The sequence below is a fragment of the Falco naumanni genome, chromosome 13 (assembly GCF_017639655.2).
Source record: "Falco naumanni isolate bFalNau1 chromosome 13, bFalNau1.pat, whole genome shotgun sequence".
NCBI classification, from domain to species: domain Eukaryota; kingdom Metazoa; phylum Chordata; class Aves; order Falconiformes; family Falconidae; genus Falco; species Falco naumanni.
In genome coordinates, this window is record NC_054066.1 from 7,033,928 (window position 1) to 7,053,660 (window position 19,733).

The 19,733-nt window shown below is 38.9% G+C and overlaps 1 protein-coding gene across 1 annotated transcript in view; it reads right to left on the reverse strand.

The window, feature by feature from the left end:
- LOC121097025 (vesicle-associated membrane protein 2-like) overlaps nucleotides 1–19,733 on the reverse strand; it is a 54,345-nt gene that overhangs the window by 15,952 nt on the left and 18,660 nt on the right. Inside the window, exon 2 of the mRNA XM_040613747.1 lies at nucleotides 1,219–1,333. Coding sequence (XP_040469681.1) covers nucleotides 1,219–1,333 — 115 coding nt within the window. The remainder of the gene's footprint in view (nucleotides 1–1,218; nucleotides 1,334–19,733) is intronic.

Genomic DNA, 19,733 nt, shown 5'->3' on the forward strand with positions numbered 1-19,733 from the left:
AAATGTAATATTCCTTTCCCCACTGCAAGAGACACTCCACTAACGTCAATGAAGTTAGTGTGATGTGAAAATCAGCGGTAATGAGAGAACTCAGCCTAGAAATTTCTGCAGACATTTCTGCAGCCAGAGGATGTTCTTGTGATCAGCTCCAAGCATCAGCAATGGGGAGGCCAGAAAGACTCATTTCAGATCTTCAGCAAAGAAAAAGTTCTCAAAAAGACAAATCTCGATTTCACAGGTGTATTTAATTCATCTTAAAAAATGCATTTGAGTTTGATTTTGTGAGGTCTCCACTATTTTTAAAGTATTCCTGGAGCTTTTGAAAAGAGCGGTCTTCATGCATGTAAATAGCTATTTCCTATGTGTATTTTATTGAATTGGCATTAAAGAATCACACAAGCCTGGGCACTCCCTCAAGGACAGTAAGCAACTAGTTACTTAAGTCTTTGTAGGGGGTTAGCAAAACTATACATAAATACCCAGCACACAAATCTGCACAGCAGGTGTGCAAGGATGCTGCAGCTGCTACTGTACTGCCGGTGTGCTCAGGGACTACACCCATGAACAGTGGCATGCCCGCTTACTCCCATTATCGCAGCAGTTAGACGGACACTGGCATTACAGCTGAGGTGGCAGAGTAGTCTGTATGTTACAAGAATTTAAGAATCCAAGCTGGAACAAGACCAGTGAAAGGAATGTGGATTTATTGATGATGCTGCTATGACATCATGTGTGGGTGCCTTTCTTTGGGGATAAATTATAATGATAATCAATAGAGCTCTGGCTACTGAACACAGCCCTCAGCTGTGCAATTCTCATGGCTCGAATCTATCTATGAGAAGCCAATGGTCTGTCCCCGTGAAACAGCCTGCAAGATCAGTGTCTAACCTTTAGAAATGCAGAGAACATGTTAAAAGAGTTGGTTCCACTACGACATTTCCTCCTAACCTGACTGATTAGGATGAATTCCTGAACTGGCACTAATGCCCATGTTTATTCTGCAGAAGTGTTACTGATGTGGAGACATTTATACCCAGAATCTCTCTTGTACCATCTGCCACCTCATAAATGCTATCCTTTGGTAAGCCTTGTTTCCTAGATCCGCTACCTTCAGATGAGCAGGAGCTGCTGGATCACTTGGGAGCAAAAATACCGAAACAAAAGACCCAACACATCAACACTCTTGTGGTGAGCAACAAATCACTTGGAGCCACTTACTTCATCCACCTGGGCTTGTGTCTGCTGCATCCGTTTGTTGCTTGACACATTGGTAGCAGGAGATGGCCCTGCAGCCCCAGCACTGGGGGGACCTTGGGTAGGAACTGGAGCAGACCTAGATCAAAACCAGAGAACATAAGAAGTGACTGAAACCATCCTTATTTGTTCACTACTTCCTTTCTGGAACAAGTCAAAAGTACCTGTCTCTTAAAAGAAGTTTTCCATTGTCTCAAATCCACATCTTCCGTTCCTGAATCACAATCCTAGTGTCCCACTCCCTCCCATTCTGCAATTAGTTTTCATGCTGTTTTTTGATAGAACCATATTAACTCTTTCCCTCCCTTGCTGCCTTTTTAAACAGCAAGCAATTCCAGTTATCTACCCTAAATTAGGCCAATAGTAAAACTGATCAATCTCAGGCCTGACTAGCAGGGCAAAGTTTATGTCCTACTAAGGAAGCAGACTGCTCTGGGTATTTTGTGGGGATGCTATAGGAGCCAGGGCTGTGACGCTACCTTCCTCTTGTGTGCTGAGTGACACACTCCCCGCTTCTTGGAGTTTGGCTGGAAGTTAACCGAGTAAAGATAAACAAAAGGAGAAGAGAAAGAAATGGAGGAGGATATGGGGGTGAGAATTGCACACAGCACAGGGTTTGTCATCTCAGGTATTCAGCAATGCTTAACCACCCCACTGATGGCCACCAAATGGCCGACCAGAGCAGCTGGCCAGGGTCAAACATCTGCTATAGACCCTGGATGAATATTTGCACCAATGCTGTGAACAGAGCCCTGATCTCCTGCACATTAGCTCTTCTCTTAAGCATCAACACTGGCTTTCCCCAGCTTGCTCTAAAACAAAAGACAAAACAAAAGTTTCTTAAAAATCCAACAACAAATTCAGTCTGTCTCAGTGCACAAGCTTGCGCAAACAAGTCGCCCTGCTGGCCTGAACAGTATCCCTCAACCTTAGCCAGTCGTTCTTCACACCCATACTTTAACCTGTGAAACTTTAACTTTCCTTTCAAAGGACCCCTGTCACTTCTTCCTGCAGAGAAATAAACCCCTTCCTGAAGCTGCAGAGGAAATCCCTAAGCATGTAAACTGAAAAATATCACCAATCCTACTCATGCATTACCAATGCCTTCCCACAGTGACAGACTGAAAGAACACAGTGTTTCTCTGTGAATCACTCCCTTTTACATCCTGGGGTCTGATTAATACTGCTGGAATTATGGGCTCATTAATACATTGTCAAACCGCCTAGGGGCACTAAAGTGAATTCCCTGAAAGTACCTTAAGCTGCAAAATTCAGTCTGACAGTATTGCCTGTGGGCTGAGATCCCTACAGATAACACTGACCCTCACAGACTCCAGTGATGGAGCAGCTGTTCGCAGACCCGGAGCATTGCTCTATCTTACCCTTCTGTTTTGTTTTGTTTTTCAACTGTGGGTGAAATGTCATTATCAAATTTTAGTTAAAAGGAAAGAACTTGGGCAATACACAAATTGCTTATCCTTTGAGGACCTCACAGCCACTACTGATTACATAAAAGACCAGGTGATGCTGCCACCTGCAATGGAATTACTTCACTGAAGGGCCATGAGCTAGAATCCCAACAGGATTTATTCTGAGTTTACGCTGTTGTCACAAAGGATCAAAATACCACTCCAGACTCAAAGCAAAACAAGATCTCCCTAGAGCATTAACAACTTCAGAAGGAGTTCCTGGTACAACAACTGAGCTAAAACTGAAATTGTAAAATTTCTTTGCAGTCAGGAAACAAAATACTCTTTTTCCCAGTCAACATAAACAGAATTTTTTCTGTGGAAACATTGTGTCACACTGTTCGCTACTACAAACCTCAACAGAGCTCCCCCACTTGAGCTATGTACTGTTAGCATCCCAGACACTGCAGAAGGGAAGCAGGTGAGAAGTGTTTTTCCTGGCCGCATGTTTTCGTTAGTAAGTATCGCTTCTAAGTGCAGCAGTATTCCTGGTCAAAGCTATGTGCTAACTCAGAAGGTCAGTGCTCTGCAATATACCTTTTCTGCCCAGTAATTTTCCTCTTTTTTTTTTGCACCTCCCAAACTGTCCTTAAAATGATCTGGCATAAAGTAGATACTTCCCAGTTTGTTCTCTTCAAGCATCCTTGCTGCCATCTAATTTGATTTCAACTGTGTTTCCTGGGGCTTCTCTGCTCCCTGTGTGAGGAGGGAATGGGTGGGAAGAATGACTGTTTTTACAGCTGCCCTGACCATCCAGCAGGAGTTACTGTAACTACCAAAGAGAAATGGCAATCTTTATGGCAAGGTACAGCAAGCTTGTAATTAACACACCCATCTTAATTAATTAAATAAAATCTAATATAAAAGTAACCAGAGCTGGTTGCTGCCTGCAGTGCAGCGCTACTCTCTCAAAACCTTTTGTCTCTGCAGTTGCGCTTTCTTTACACAGCAACAGCAGCTGCCTTGCTGATGGCCTCACGGGTCAGAGCAATGAGCTGCCACAAGCAGAGCGCTCGCCAGAAGAGATGCAGCACCTGCTACAGAGGGGACCGCACAGGTTCCCAGAGAGGCTCTAGGAAGTCAGTCCTTAAGCACATGACTTTAATGCCACCAGCAGCTCTTGCAGGTTAACAAGGCACGAGCCCTTTCTTGTCATTAGGCAGCGTGTAATATCCAAAACAAGCGCTAAGATACCTGCATCACCTCTCCCCCTTCCAGCCTCCCAAGGCACTTCAGAACAGGACAGAGGGGTCTCCATGCTTCTGGCTCAGCCCTACCCCATGTCTGAGCTCTACAGAAAGCATCCTGGCTGGGCAGAAGGCAGTACTTCTGTGAGCTAACATGACTCCAGTGCCACAAGGCATCTGTTAAGAGTTTGTCTTTGAACATAAGTTTTCTAGTAAAGAGAATTGAAGACCTACATCACTGGAAAGCACCAGTATTCTCTGGAACATCTTGGTGCAAAAATGCTAGAATGGAAGTCCAACTTACATTTACATAATTCTTCTATTATTGCCTCTGCACTACGTCATATCAGCTTACAATTTCTCAGAAGCATTATTCAAAGAAAGTCATGCAAAACATTAGCACTATATTAGAAAGGCCTTCTTTTGAAATACATGAAGCAACATAACTTTAAAGTCCAATTTCTCACAGTCTGGCAACATTTTGGTGAGCTACAAAAGACTGCAAAATCAATATAAAAACTCCATCACTAGGCCTCTAGCCATCAGACTTGTGTACCTGTACTTTTTTTATTTGTTTTTATTTTGTTAATAGGAAAAAGAAAAAAGTTACCATTGATGCTGAGAATCTTCACCCCTAAGAACAAGTCAAATTAATTTTGAAGGGGAACAAAGCTCCGTTATCGGTCGTGAAAAAGGTTATAAAACCCTAGCAACTCTTCCTAAATAGCAGCCACACTGCAATATCAGAGCACTGGGGTACACTCTGGGAAAGTGATGAGTACACTTACTTCAGGACAACTATACCACACCTTTAGAGTCTCAGTAGTTAGGCCATTCTTCATATAACATTGGTGACATCCTCACTCCCCACCATATCAGATTTTGTTTCAGTTAGCACATGAGCAATCTGGCTGATTGCAAGCAGGTGCTAGATCTGTGTATGTATGCAGCCACCTAGAAAGAAACATTTGGGGACTGTCCTAGTAGTTTAGTAAAATGGTCTCAGCTGACTCAGATGTCCTCAGTTGTTCTGGTTACTTGCTGAGCCTGAAACTGGTAGGTCAAAATCATGACTAAAAGATTTTTCATCTCAACTGGATTGTTTTGGAAGCAATCTACTTAGCTCTGACAGTTAAAGGGAGCTGCAACTCTAATTAAGAGAGAATTAGAGAGATCCAGTGTTACTGTTTCCTTTGCAGCACTGGCTGAAAGAACATTAAGGATGACTATGTACCTAATGTTTTGGGAAGCTGCCTGACACGTACCTCGTGTTAGTCAGGCTAGGGAAGGGAGATGCACATGTGAATACCAGGAGGATGCCAGGCCACCACTGCGACTTTGGTACAGTTTACATTAGGGCTTCAATAGCTGCTTTCAGCAGCTTGTTTTATCCATCCAAAGTGTTCTTTAAAGCCTCCAGCTACAGGACCTAATCCCTTCAAAGTCTTTATCCTGACAATACTGCAATAAGCTAAGGAAAAGCTATTATCCCAGCATATGGCTGGGCAACAGGTACAGAGAGATTAAGTGACTTGCTCAGTGGCACAGAAAGCCTGTGGCAAAGCAGCCCAGGCCTCTTCATTGCCAACCTTCTGCTCCCCTTTTCTTCAGCTACTGACTCCAAATCAAAGCTCACAACCTATTTCTTATTTCTAATAGCAGGAGTTATTTTCTAACCCTCAGACTTAAATAGCGAGAAACACATAGTTAAAGGTTACAGCATGAAGAAAGTGAGAATTACATCAGACAGCTTTAGCTGGTATCAGCTGGCAAAGCTCAGGGGAGGGGAAAGTGAAAGTGCATCAATGCAGCAGCAGATTTGACTAATGATCTCTATAAACAGTGAAATGAAGGAGGCAATTTTCTACAAATCCCAGTTTGATTCCTCTTTCCTCAAACCCTTTCCCTGTTGTTCTAATATAGCATAAAATTGCACTGCCTCTCTTCCCCTTCATTTTTTTACTGTCCAGGTAAATATTTATGTAGTAAATATCTACTGTTGTAACCAAACATGTACATTTAAGACACTGTTCTTTCATTTGGACCCTTACGCTACCTATTTGGGCTTCACTGCTTAAGTGAGGTTTGACAGTCTGTGGTTCCAAAGGCATTAGAAAAACCCCGACCATCACAAAATTTTATTTAATTATAGAATAAATTAGAACACTTCCATACCTTTATACTCTTGGGATTTAACTCTAAAACAATTATTAAAATTAGCTAAAAATGTAAACTCATATACTACTTTGGTGACTATGGATGTCAGTGAAGATTCTGGACCTAACAGTATCTGTAGAAACAAACCACTTTCACATTATCCCTGGTGCTGAGAGTGTTCCTCTCTCACAAATAAATGTGGATTTAGACGCATCTGAAAACTTTGAGGCAGAGAGGATCTCTAAGGAAATAAAGGAGCTTTATAGCACTGGGGGTTTGCTGTTAGTTTTGAACTTGCATTGTTTATACCTATACAGTAATAGCTAAAACAATGTTTCTACTGCTAATTTGCAAAGGGGGACTTTTACTGATAACACGTAGAGTCGTCTGCTTTCTGGAGGGATTTGCTAGTTCCCAGTTTCCTGTTAATTGGATTCTACCACATAGGATTTTATTTCTGTTAGAAAGTCAGTTTAAAGTAGCACAAAAGCTTTCTTAACAATCAGTCTGGCTATAGGCAGTTTGACACAGTCCTAACAAAATCCAGTCTAACTAAAGAGGCCAGGCTAAAACTGTGTGCTAGCCTGTTTACATGCTATTTCTCAAAGAAATTGGTACCTTTGATATCTAAATTCCTTAAAGTTCTGGGCCTTCCAGACTTCTGTGCGTAAGTGTACAGACTTAGCAATAGTACAGGCCTAAACACAGTTGTGTGTGGACAATGATGTTTCTGTTTGGGAACATATAGACGTGTACATCTAGAAATCAAGAGACATTAGCCATCCATCCCAACACCTCCTACCCAAATTTTTGCTTTTCCCCATAGTGAAATGGGATAGTGTCAAACAGCAGATCCTGTTACTCTTTCAAAACCACACACTAATTGTGTCAGGAGAGCTTCAGAGAAAAGATGACTTCCTTCCAATGTCCCCATAAAATTGAGTGGCCTTCAGAACTAGGTTCTCAGCCTTCTTACAAGTAGATAATTATATTCTCTGCCTGTAAAGTGAGAGAACCTCTTCAAAAGAAAACCCTGGCTAGAGAGCATGACCTACCCAGTTCTGAGACAGATGCACTCAGTAAGGTAATTTGCTTTTCAATTCAGTTGCCCACTAATTGTACGTATTTCAGATTTCTAGCTGATCTTCCCCTCTCCAGTTATTAACTAACCTATTATAAGTTAGTTAAGTTTTAACAAGATTATCCTTGGTTTTGTTCTACTAATGTCACTTTCATTGGGAAAAAAATTGGCTCCTCTATGACAGTAAAGAAAGTAATGATTTTATAGTAATTAGGGTGAAAAGATAATTAGGTTACTGACAAAAAGAGTATCACTGCTGGGCTAGTGGACATTTGCCTACTTGGGGGGAGTGGTTTTCAGACTATAGAAAGATGTTTTCAGTCTTCTGAGATTTCACTGAGGGAGCAGAATTAACTCCCAATAAGAGCAAACAGGCTTCCTTCAGTACCAGGGAACTATCACCGCTTTAACAGATCTTCTGCGCTGTGCTTTCCAGCATTCTATCCGAGCCTGCCAGTATTCAGTAAAAACGTGACTATTACCAATTAAGTGGCTACAGACTTTAATTTAGGTTCATTCCGTTCTACTACTATCAATTTTAAAACGATTTCTCATGCCATTTGTAATAATTGGGTAGTAATGAGTAATAGTGAATTCGTGGTAGAAAAAATATAAAAGGAATTAGCATTTCAGATGTCTTAATTTTGTAAAGAAAGTTCTGCTTTGAACACATTTCTGTTCCCAAATGTGATTTTCATATACTACTAGCAATATTCTGCGAGGACTCACCCTTATTACAAAATATTTACTCTGATCATCAGCCAAAGAATAATACCCTACATTTAATGTCCTGGGAACACATTTAATTAAATATTCCCACCAGTTTATTATGGCTGCATTAACCATCTGGTGTGCTAAATATGAACACAGAGGAAAAATACAGGAACCTTAAGACATCATCTTTAATTTGATCATCGTTTTTTATGCTAGTAATGACTGACTGATTTATCTTCTCCACTATCTTCTATTCAAGCCAAATAAGTATTACTTACAAGGCCTAAAGCACCTGAATTCTAAATCAAGCCAATTAGTTCAGCCAAATTATTTTTGTGACAAACATAAGAATTTGCCAGAAAGAGTTGCATTATTTCTGTAATTTCTCTAAGTTGTACTCTTCACAACAACCAGTTGCAGTGACTCAGGCAGGGTTTCTGTTAGTCAGAAAAGGAACATGAGGCAGGATTCCTTTTCTGAAATATCAACACTACAGTTTTTTAGGTCCTTCTTTCCCCTTGCTGTCATCTTTTGCAAAGGCTGCAGTGTAAGATCAAGTCAACATAACGCAGGGATATTGATTCCTGTGTTCACCACTGACCCCACTTTGCAGAGTACTCCATGGATTTGCTTGGAGGATGAAGGGTTAGATGACTCCGGGCGTTAGCGTACGCATTTTATATTCACAGATTAAGAACTTAGAACTATGCTCTAGAAGTCAATCATCTAACATATGCTAGTGTTAAGTGATCACCTATCCAAAACGTACCTGCATGTACATACTCGTTCTATTGTGTATTTAGATCCCAGTTGACCAGTCTCATCTCCACATTTAACTGGACAGAAGAAAGGTTTAACAAAAATATATGGAACTAACAAAGCAGACAACCAAGTAGACAGTTACCATTATAACCTTAACATATCTGATCCACTCAAAAAAGCTCAGTCTGCTACTTACATCACAGCTAGGAATTGTGTTGACCCAGACCACACTAACCAAGTCTGAGCTCTAACACCAGGTGATACGGGTTTTAATTTTTGCACCATAGCACTTGCCTCTCCAAAAGCAGCGGCAGTGATGAGGGTTCCTCATCTCTTCCCAGAGGAGCAGAGCAGCAAATTAGGTCACTCTGGGAACAACTGCAGGAGGGAAGGAAAACCCCCGTATTACTGAGCACCCAAGGGAGCTGGTTAGCTGGTGGGGCAGCCCACAGCACCTCGCTGCATGTGGAATCTCTGCTGCCCTGCTCATAGCAGCAGCGGACGCTGCCCCTAACAAACCTCTGCATTACACTAGCTACAGATCTGGGTAACTTCTGATTTTTTTTTTTTTTTTTTTTTTTTTTTTTTTTTTTTTGCAACTACAGTGACAGCAAATCAATATACTTAAACACAGAGAACTGAAACACTTAAATAACTCTAAAGTAAATAATCTCCTTTTGAGGTCATTTCATCAGACTGACCAGTGACTTCAGCTAATTTTAGTCCCATGTTGGTGGTTTTTTTCTTAGAAAAGGGTTAATTCTTACTAGTTGCTGATTTGAAACTAACTGCAATCTTTCTACTAAATGAGGTTTATTTTAATTAGAGGATGAAAGTAAATACAAGCGTAAGCAATTATAAAATCTTTCTCTTCATGTTTATATTGACATTAACACTGTTGTGAAAAAAGGGAAATGCAATTTATTGTTTTCTAATTTGTTTTTGTTTAAATTCTTAATTTGCATCAGGCTGGTTTTGGATAAAAATTACAGTTTAGTAAAAAAATGTTGTAAACCTGTCATGTGAAATAGTCGTGGCAGTTAATAACTAAAAAAATATCTTCAGTGCAATGTCTACACAGAAAAATACCAAAACACTGTATTGCACTTCAAGTCAGTTTTAAAAAGAAAATATTATCTCTGCTTCCTAGGTAGTGTTGACTACCTTCTGTTGCTTCTTACAAAATTTCAGAATTAGCAGGTTTCAGGCTCTTACAGTAATTTCTCTTCATTAACTGAAAGAATACAAGCTGCTGGGGTGTTTTGAGGGTTGTTTGGGGGTTTTTTTGACATTCCTCAATCTATTAACTTTGAGTGTCTGGGTTACGATGTGGACTAACAGCAATCAAACTGGCACAAAGATCAGTTCTGTGATCTGATCTTGTCACAGAATAGTCACTATTTCAAGTTAGTTGAATACAGATTAAATCTAGCACTCAGCAGGGGTTGCCAATTTCAAATAAATTCAAAGGTGTAGGTTGATGTACATACCATTACAAGAAAATACCAGAATTTCACTTTTAAAAAGTTCCTTATGCTCCATCAGTCCCGTATGTTTTTATCTTAATCAGCCTATTTGAGCTGATGCCATCTTCAAATCCAACCCTGACAGCTCTTGACGTTGCAAGGTGCATTGGTAGCAGCCTTTCTCCAGTTACTACAACTCTGTCTTACACATTTGGAAGTTACTTTACACATCTGGAAAAATAACACAAAGACTGACCATTACAGGAAGAGTTGCATTTTTCTCCCTAGAAAACTTAATTAAAGGAATTTTAGTTTATAAATAGGAGAGTGCTTTTACGGGGCATAAAAGTAAATAAATAAATAAAAACACACAAAAAAGAGATTCAGCAGAGAAATCAAATCCTGGATAACACAAAGCATTTATTTTTCCTATTCTAAGTTACTGACCTAAAATTAGGGAGAGAAAAAAACAGTCGCCAACTGAAACAACACTGGATTAAAGCAGAAAATCACCAAAGCACACCAGGCTGTGGGAGGGAGGAAGCCCAACAGAATAAAACTTCACGCAGTGCCTTAGTAAGATATGTTTGAAACAGCTCAAGAATAAATCAATACAAACACTGAAAATGCAGTCAGTATCATTGCTGTCATTTTCCTCTCCATATTGGAAGAAAAAGAAGAAACACAATCTGTCTTGGAAACTATAGGAGAAATATATGTAAATACCAAATATGTTGCTAGAGAAATGTTTCAAAAATTCAGGACTCTAAAGCCAGAGCACATTTGAACAGGCCAATGATGTTGAACAACCTGGTCGGGTACGTATTTCAGATTCACAAACCTCTGCTTCTGACATTTAGAGCAATCACTAAGGACACAGTTCAGTGGAAATGGTCAGCTTTAACTAAGGTCCCAAGTCCTACTTCTGAACAGGAGATGATGTACTTCAAGTTCATGCTCACATGGTATGTTGTGGTTAGACTTCACCTATATTTCTCATGCGGAGGAGTAAGAGCGTCCACTATGTCCAGCTTCTTTCTGTGTAGGCTTCCAGGATCATGGGCTAAACCCAAAAGAGTAAACAGGCAACAGCTGGGCAGGGAGTGGGAGGGCAGAGTTTGACTCAGCCATCCCCTACTCACTGACTCATGTACGGGTGCAGAAGAAACTGCTGTAATTTGTTGCTGGTTGCAGTCAGTTAAAAGTTAACTCTGATACAGAGGAGCAAGGAAGACTCTCAAAGGAGCGGCAGGATTGAATTGATGTGCTCTCCCTGCTTTTAAGTAACATTTTTTGGATCAAAGATGTTTTCTGTACCTGTCTTTTGAGAAAGCCAAATGAAAACCTAGGAGGCTTGGGGGATTTCCATTTGCCTGTAATTCACTTTCCAGCATTCTTGTTGCACTTCAGAAGGAAATCAGCTATTAACATGATTTATTTATTTATTTGTTTGTTTAGAAAAGTCCCAGCAACAAGAAACCAGCTGAAAGCCACATTTCCATCAGTAGTGAAATGGTCTTGTAGCCTTGCTATATACATCTATTCATTGGTGGTTTCATCACAACTGAATTTTATAGGATAATTATCACCCTTACCTATATTTAAACTTAATTATCAGGAGGCTTATTAAGCTTAAATCTTCTCTAACTACTTGGCCAAGAGAACTACAGTGAACATTTTATCCCACCTATTCATTACTTAAACAGCAGTCACACAGTATGTACACGTGTTAAAGAGAGAATAGCAAAAGTAACTGTACAGAAAGCCAAACTTTCATCCTTATTTCTCACGAAGTGTCATGTTCAGTTCTTGAAAAGCTTCCATGAAACACAGCTACTGTCTGCAAGTGACCATGCCCTTAATCACAGGTGCTCCACCGTCCCACATCATTATGATTCATATGCAAAATACTTTCTCCCAGTTTCAACATCCATCAAGGAAACTAGATTCCAGTTAACCAATCAAATAAAGTAATAAAAGGCAACTTCTCATTTCATACTCTCATTGAATGAAAAAAAATCCAAAATCCCAGAACATTTTGAAATCAAACAAAACCAGAATTTTCAAGAACTTTTAAAAGAAACTCTTGAAGACTACTTTGTCAAATACAGCACTTGGGAAACTAATGCGAATTCATTAAATACTGCCTAATACAAAATTATACAAACTATATTGAAACATGTTTTGAGCACTTTAATCATGTAAAATAACATTTGTCTATGTCATCACAGCCATCTCTCCTAAACTCTTCAAACTCCCTATCCTGATGCAATCATTGAGCATACCTCATAGTTTCCCCTTAGACAGTGCTCCCATCTTTATCTTACCATCTGTCTTTTCCTCAAAAATTTTTAATGACTGTCTCTACTTTACGGAAAGACCTATGTTTAAATCACATTTCCAGAACCCTTAGTGTGATTTCAGAAGCTTACAGACATACTCTGTAGATCAATGCTGAGGCTGAGATACGGCATCTGATTTTCTAATTTAGTTGAGGTATTTAAATCAACATTGTGCACACCTGTACACTTGCAAATTGCTACAGTCCAGAAACTGAACTTCGATTTTGTGTTTTTTTCCCCAAATAAATCCATAAACTTCTACTAATTCAGTAAAGACCAGTTTATCTTTGTTTTATCTTTTAGTCTTGTTACACTCAAGAGACTGTCTTTTGCTATTTATTAAATTGCTTAGATGCTTTCCTGAGAATCTGTTGTGAGTTGCATCATTATAAGCAGCCCTTGGGGCTCGCTAGATAAATGGAAACACTCTCCTCCATGTCTACCGAGTGCGTATTGCTATTGTGCTTAGCATTCATCTGAAACTTGGAAGTCAATTATTTTTACAATACTTCAAAAGTAACCACTTTTTCCTCATCTCCTTTTTGAAAACAACAAAGTCATTAGGACTGAAGAGAAATGTTTGAAATTTAAACCTGCTATGCTTTAAAAGTCAAAGACTTAATCAAAATTTGAACTGTCCATGTTATTCAAGTGAGAAGAAGAAATTGGTGAGAATCATATTTGGACAAAGCAATCCATTTAAAATCAACCATAAAGTCCTGTTTATATTAACAAAGAAAAAGCCAGATCACTGAAGCATTCCCATAGCTAATGTTTCCTGCCCTCAAAGCTATTCTGCAAGCGCTCTCAGTCTTCCATCTGTGTTACATCCCTTGAAGGGCAAAGTATTACCTCCTGCTATTGTGACTGGGATACAAACACATACTTTAGTTTAGAAGGAAATATTATTAGTGCAGGGTTTTTCTATTAAAAAAGCTAAATAACTTTCTACAGCTATCCCAGCTAAACACTGGGAATTAAATCCACCTGTCCACCCCAAATTCAGCCTACCTACAACAAGATTCAATGCATTGATAGAGCTATTGCTTTTTTAAAATTTCTTTCTTCACCCCCCCCCCCCCCCCCTTCCTCTTTGGCTCCTGTATCCTTTCCTAGTTGAGTCATCACGCTGGTGCCAGTGCTGTAACGCAGGCCTGGCACAACAGGTTTCAGACATACAGTTCTTCAGGCACTGTCGGGAACCTTGTGTATGGCATACGGGAGCACGATGACGCACCAAACAGGAAGAAATGTGCAGGGCTGTAACCAGTTCCCTAGGTAACAAAGAGATACTATTAAAAGAGAAAGTGGCACCAGAGTGGTAAATAAATAAACGCATACAATAAGGGCCCACCAGCATGACTAACTTTCCTAGATCCTACAGAGAACAGAAAGGGGCACGGCATGTAAATTCATGCACCTTGTATCTGTGCAGAAACAGAAACATTCCTCACCAATTAGAAGGTCAAATAATACCCTCATTCACAAATTCCTTTTGGGCGGCCAGGAACACACTGCCTCCCAGCCCTTTTCCTCTTACCTCACTGCTACTTGCCCAACTCTTTCACATTATGAACAGCTACTAAGCAACAGGAGGTTTGCAGGGAGTGAGTCATCCTCGTGTGGCTGAAAGGCTGAGCGCAGGATGGAGATTAGTGACCTGACAATGCACAGCCCCAGAATCATTGTGCTTCCAGATAACCAACGTGGTCACTGAATGCAGCAAAATTTAATAAATGATAAGTGCTTGAAAGGGATACAATTAGGAGTCATGTCTTATCATTCTCAGAAATAGATGTGTTAGCCTAGAAGTAAGACTGCTACGTTAGATGCACAGTCAACATGTAGCATTAAGCATTCCATACCAATAAAGTATTCCCTTAAAGTTAATTAGCCAATAATTACATTAGATTTATTTAGATTGCAATATGAAATCCTTAGGCTTTTGACAGATAGTAAAAATGTTGGGAACTAAGAAAAAGGGAAGTGGGGTACAATCACACAAGATCAGTCAGTTCCCAATGTAAACAACAGATTTTGACATAACTGGGAGTGTCTCTGGCAGGAGACATCCTTTTGACTGAAGTTTTACCTTCCCCCTCAAACCCTAACAGAATAACGGAAAATATAAAATTTATCTGGAAAAGGCCTCGGGAGTTATCTTGACCGTTGCCTTATCTCCAGGCAGGACTGACTTCTCCTTCAGGTCTGAAACAGGTCCGTCTGCCTCAGCCTTGTCTGGTTTCCCCCCCAGTAATATTTGTATCAGATATTTTCATGGTTCATTTAGTGCTTTTACCTCAAGCAAAGCTCCTAGGACACCAGACAGAGCCATTAATCCCTGCAAGTAGGCTTTGCAATATTTAGTCTTAGGGCCCCTAAGTAAAGGCTGGCCAAAGCGTACCTGTAGCATAGGTCCCTCAATCATGAATCAGCTGATGGACTAGAAGATTTAGAAAAGAAAGAGTTGCAAGCTGTGAATATGAAGAATCTGTGTGCCTGCATGGAAACCTTAACAGCAAGCTCTTTATTTTATCCATGAAGTCCTAGAGTGGCTGAACATCTACAGAGCAATTCAGCACAAGAAATGAACAGAAATAATTTTCCTTGCTAAGTTTGGCAGAAATCACATTGGCTGTGGAGGAAGCATCTACAAAATCTTTTTGCAAAATACATTTTAAACTGTAAAGGGACCTGTTTAAGTCAAAGCAGAGCTCTCTCATTGCCTGATCTCTTTAAAACTGGGTTAATTCAGTTTCCTAGTCTTAATTAGAATTGGGTAACTTCCTAAAAATATTAATATACTCATAAAAAAAAAAAATTTCAGTACCTGCTGTCTCTGAATATTTAGATGAGTTAACTGAGACAAATGTTATCAGAAAGATAAACTACAATGTTATTGCGAAAGCAGATTTTGAAGCCTGATTCTAGTGTTCAAATCGAAGATAAAATTACAGAATTAGTCTAGTCTAAATGAACAAACCATTTCAGTTTTTTCCATCAGATTTCAAGTAAAAACAACTATACAGCATGTGAGGTATCCACTGAATAAAAATTCTCAGAGATTACTTTCAAATTATTTTTAAGAAAAATTGTTAGATGCTCAGATTTCTCATGTGCAATTCCAAATTGAAAAATCAAAGAAATAATAACATGTGAAGTATTGATTCCCTTCAAAAACCATAAAAGTTACTAGTGCAAGACTTTGTTATGCAGGCTATTTAAAAGAAACTGAAGTAATTCCACATGTGTATATTATGTGTGTACGTATCTCAAAACATCAAAACCACGTACCATCCAAGCTCAGGGAGAAGATGCTAAATTCTTCAGTCTAGCAAACCAAAATATAATGGTCTAAGATTAGAGGGTTATCAATTCAAATGGTTAAATGAAAGGTAGATTCCAAATTAAAAACCTGAACACCAACAAACCAATCCTTGCTGTAATTCAAACTCTTAATGGATTAAAAGAGTAAACTGTGAAATAGTATAGCCATATGACACAAGAAGTCAAAATTTAATTTTGGCTTTAGTTTGTGCTCCAAGCTGCAGTTCATTTGAAAAAAACCCAACAACCCTCTATTTCAATTAATTTTATTTTTACCAATAACTGCTAAATCAAATTTAGCATAAAGTATATGCATATGTTTGGTGATTATGCTAATCTCACCATACTGCTACAGCCAAGTTATCTAAGAAAATTAAATTTAATCTGTAACATGCAGAAAAACCAATTTTGTTAACAATGTCATCTTCTGGGGCATTGCTTATTTTAAAGGTTTTCTTTCTATTTATTTTGCTCATATACTCTTTATATAAAGTCACTAAACACTAACAGAGATTCTTAAGTCTTTCATGAGTCAAAAGAACAGCACAGTATCCAATAATGAACCAGTGATCATCACAATCTCAGCAACGCTCATCCAACCAAGCGTAGTTAAAGCAGATCTATTTTTTGCTTTGTGCTCACATAGCAAAGTAAATGCAACAAAAAAAGATGATCCACCTTCTTTTATCGAGGGTGAACCTGATAGTTTTTGACTCCACTCTTGCACTCTTATCATAATGTTCTCTGGACAAAGCTGTACCAAACTCATCGTTTCTCTCCAGTAAGTTTTCTGCAGAATCAGGACCTCAAAAATGTTGAAACATCTGAGTTGTTGCACAGCACAACAGCTTTTTTTAAAAATTAATGCAAGTTCTTACTGGTTGCAACAGTGGTGCTGCATTTACATGGTTACCAGCAGCCATTGTAAGTAACGCACTACCTGTGCATATGTGGATTAATACCAGTATTTCTGCAAGGAGCCTGAAACTAGTGTAAGAGAACAGTTTGTAAGTGGCTATCGATATCTTGAGACCACATAACTATGTTTTATGGCAACATTCCAGAAAACCTGCTGCATACTGCTATATGTAATCTTTCTGAACAATACTGCAACGATAGAGAACCTTCTAACACTCTTTGTTAATCATTTTTTCTTATTAATATTTTGACTAAAATTTTATGAGATTCAGTAGATTTGCAGAGCCTGATTTTCTGGAAAAAACTATTTCAGAAGTTTGCAGTACTACTTTGTACTGGTTTGGATTTTTTTTCCTTTTTTTGTAAGAACTTCAACTCAGCCATCAATCTTGCACATGCAGTTTTACACCTGGAACTAATTAGAGACATTTTTTACCTACCTACATGATGGCATCTGCAGGTAGTTCAGAGGTTTTTCTTGAATTCAGTAAGATTACTCTCCTACCATCATAAAGGAAAAATGGCCAATCTAACACAGGTATTTTAGTTGTGAGAAATGCCTTGATGAATTGCATTTAATCTGAAGAGCTTTCTAATCATGTAAATTCAGAGCATTCTGTCAAGTGAATATGCCTGAATCACACGTATTTGGTTTAACTCATACTGAAAAAAATGATTGCACTTGCAGCACTCTGTCATCATCTTAAGAAAGCAATTATAGTAAAATATTACTGTCACAACTCCACAATGTATCAGGCAATGTCCAAGGAGCTTTTAATCGTAGGGTATAGCTCCATCTTACCATTTTGGATGTCCTGTGGTACAACTGGGGACAATTGTCAATGTCCAAAAGGAAAGAATATTTTTGCTTGGTTCAGTTACAAGAAGCAGCAAATACGTAGGCATTAAACTATTCTGACTGTATCCATTAAACACACTTTCCAGAATGTATAACCTTGTATGAATGTATTGAGTCAAAAGAAAGAAGAGGCAGGTCTGGGTCTGCTAATCCTTTCTTTTATTGATTTGTCAGTTATTACTTTGAAGATATGTATTGGACTCACTCAGAAATTTCTCTGTGGTACACACCACAGAATGAAACATAAATTTCAGTAAAGGTGCCAAAAGAAGTGTATTAGTAATGGCTTGCCTTATTTTTATCATTTGTGTGTTAGTTTGCTTGGAAATTAAATGCATCAAAACAGAACAAATATTCAATCCACTAGCTTATTTATTTACAGAACAAATGCTCACAGTATCTTATCAGACTACTACACTTTGTATACAGTTTCTGCCTTTTCTGTGGTTAGGGTCCCCAATGAGTTTTATCGATACCAAGACTGAGTCTTAGACCTTCTACTCGTCTAAAACACCAGCAACATTCAGAATTACTCCATTTATTCCCTGGTTTATGACGTCATTCATTGAAAAGCAACCTTTGCAGACTGCATGATGAACTATTCCATGAGTAACCAAACCAATAAAGCCTGGCCTCATACCTGAAATTGCTACATGACTCCCCAGTAGCCAAAATACCTTGAACTTACCTCCCTTACCATCTTGCAAGACTTGCTACCTCGTAATACTTCCAGTTCCTGCCCCATCCACTAGCTCTCCTCCACCCTTTCCCCTTCTACTGAGCATCAGAGCATTTGCTGTGTGGTGAATTCTGGACCATCCCTGCATTCAGCCAACCACAGTAACCAACGGCTCCTTGCTTCTCTTACCAACTTTTCCTCAGCTGGCAACAATAACTTGGGCCTCATCTCCACCTAACCACTGATTTCCCAACAGCTTTGAGGTTTTAGATTTTAGATTTTCCCAACCACACTATCAAGTTTAGCAGAATAGTACAGAGGCAACGACACAAACTGTGTTTCCTTGGAAAGGCAGAACAAAGCCAGCACCGTTTAAAAGCCTTGCATGTAGACACCTCTTTTTAGCCTCTACTTTTGTTACTGTTATTCAAACATGTGTTGTGCCTCGATCACGTCAGTGGCTCTCCAGTAGAGGAAGACACTGTTCATTTTATGTAGAAGTCATATAACAAATGAGCAGGCTATCATACAGCTTTCACTTTTCTTCTTTTCTTCTGTATTCGGTCACTCAACTGCCCTGAGTAGAACAATATGAAAAATGTGGAGTGTTTTGAAACTAGAAATAAAAGCATCCACCACAAATGTCTGTATTGATTTCAGTTCAGAATAAAATTAAAAATACTTTTTGTCTGAAAATCCACATACTTGGCCAGTGAATAATAATATGTAGTCCAAAGACATATCCATTAAGAAAAATCCTTCTGGAAGAGCGTGACGGAACAGTTCAGTTCTAAATACTCAAAGTACTTTAAAAATCTGCTTAGAAAAGTCAACTCCAATTGCCTTCTGTCTCAACCACAGACCCATTCTGCAGAACAGTAGTTGAAGAATGTTGTATTGTACTTGCCTACATTACTTATTAACCATTCTCATATGATCACTTTGATGACAGATTTTAAGTGTCATTTAGGATTTATTTTCTATCACTTCTTTCAAAAGTGTTAAACATAGGGGTACACACATAGACATGTGCATACACCAATCCATTAGTGTAATCTATATTTAGTTTCTGCAACTTGGCATTTAACAAGCCACCAGTATTGTCTCCCAACCTTATATGTATCACTCTCTATTTCACTTTTTTCCTTTCCTTTTTCAAACCTTTCCAGCCTAGAAAGAAGTGGATAGCTCATATACGGAAGATTTTTAGCTGGAAAAAAAGGTTGTGGCTTCAGAGTTACTTCACTTTGTAGCAACTGGAGATCTGCCTCAGAATTTATACAGCAAACATAGCAATCTTCAAGCACTATTAAGAAAAGCTTTGTAATTTCTTAAGTCAAAGTAATTGGTATGAGAAAAGAAAGAAGCTGACAGAATAGAAAGAAATTAGGGAGAGAAAAAGAACCCTGAGCAATAAATTACTTGTAACATCATTTCTCTAGTTTCATCCCCCACAGACTCTCAGTGGAAAACAAAGGGGGAGAACTAGTGGTGCCTCATTTCATTGTTATCTACAGA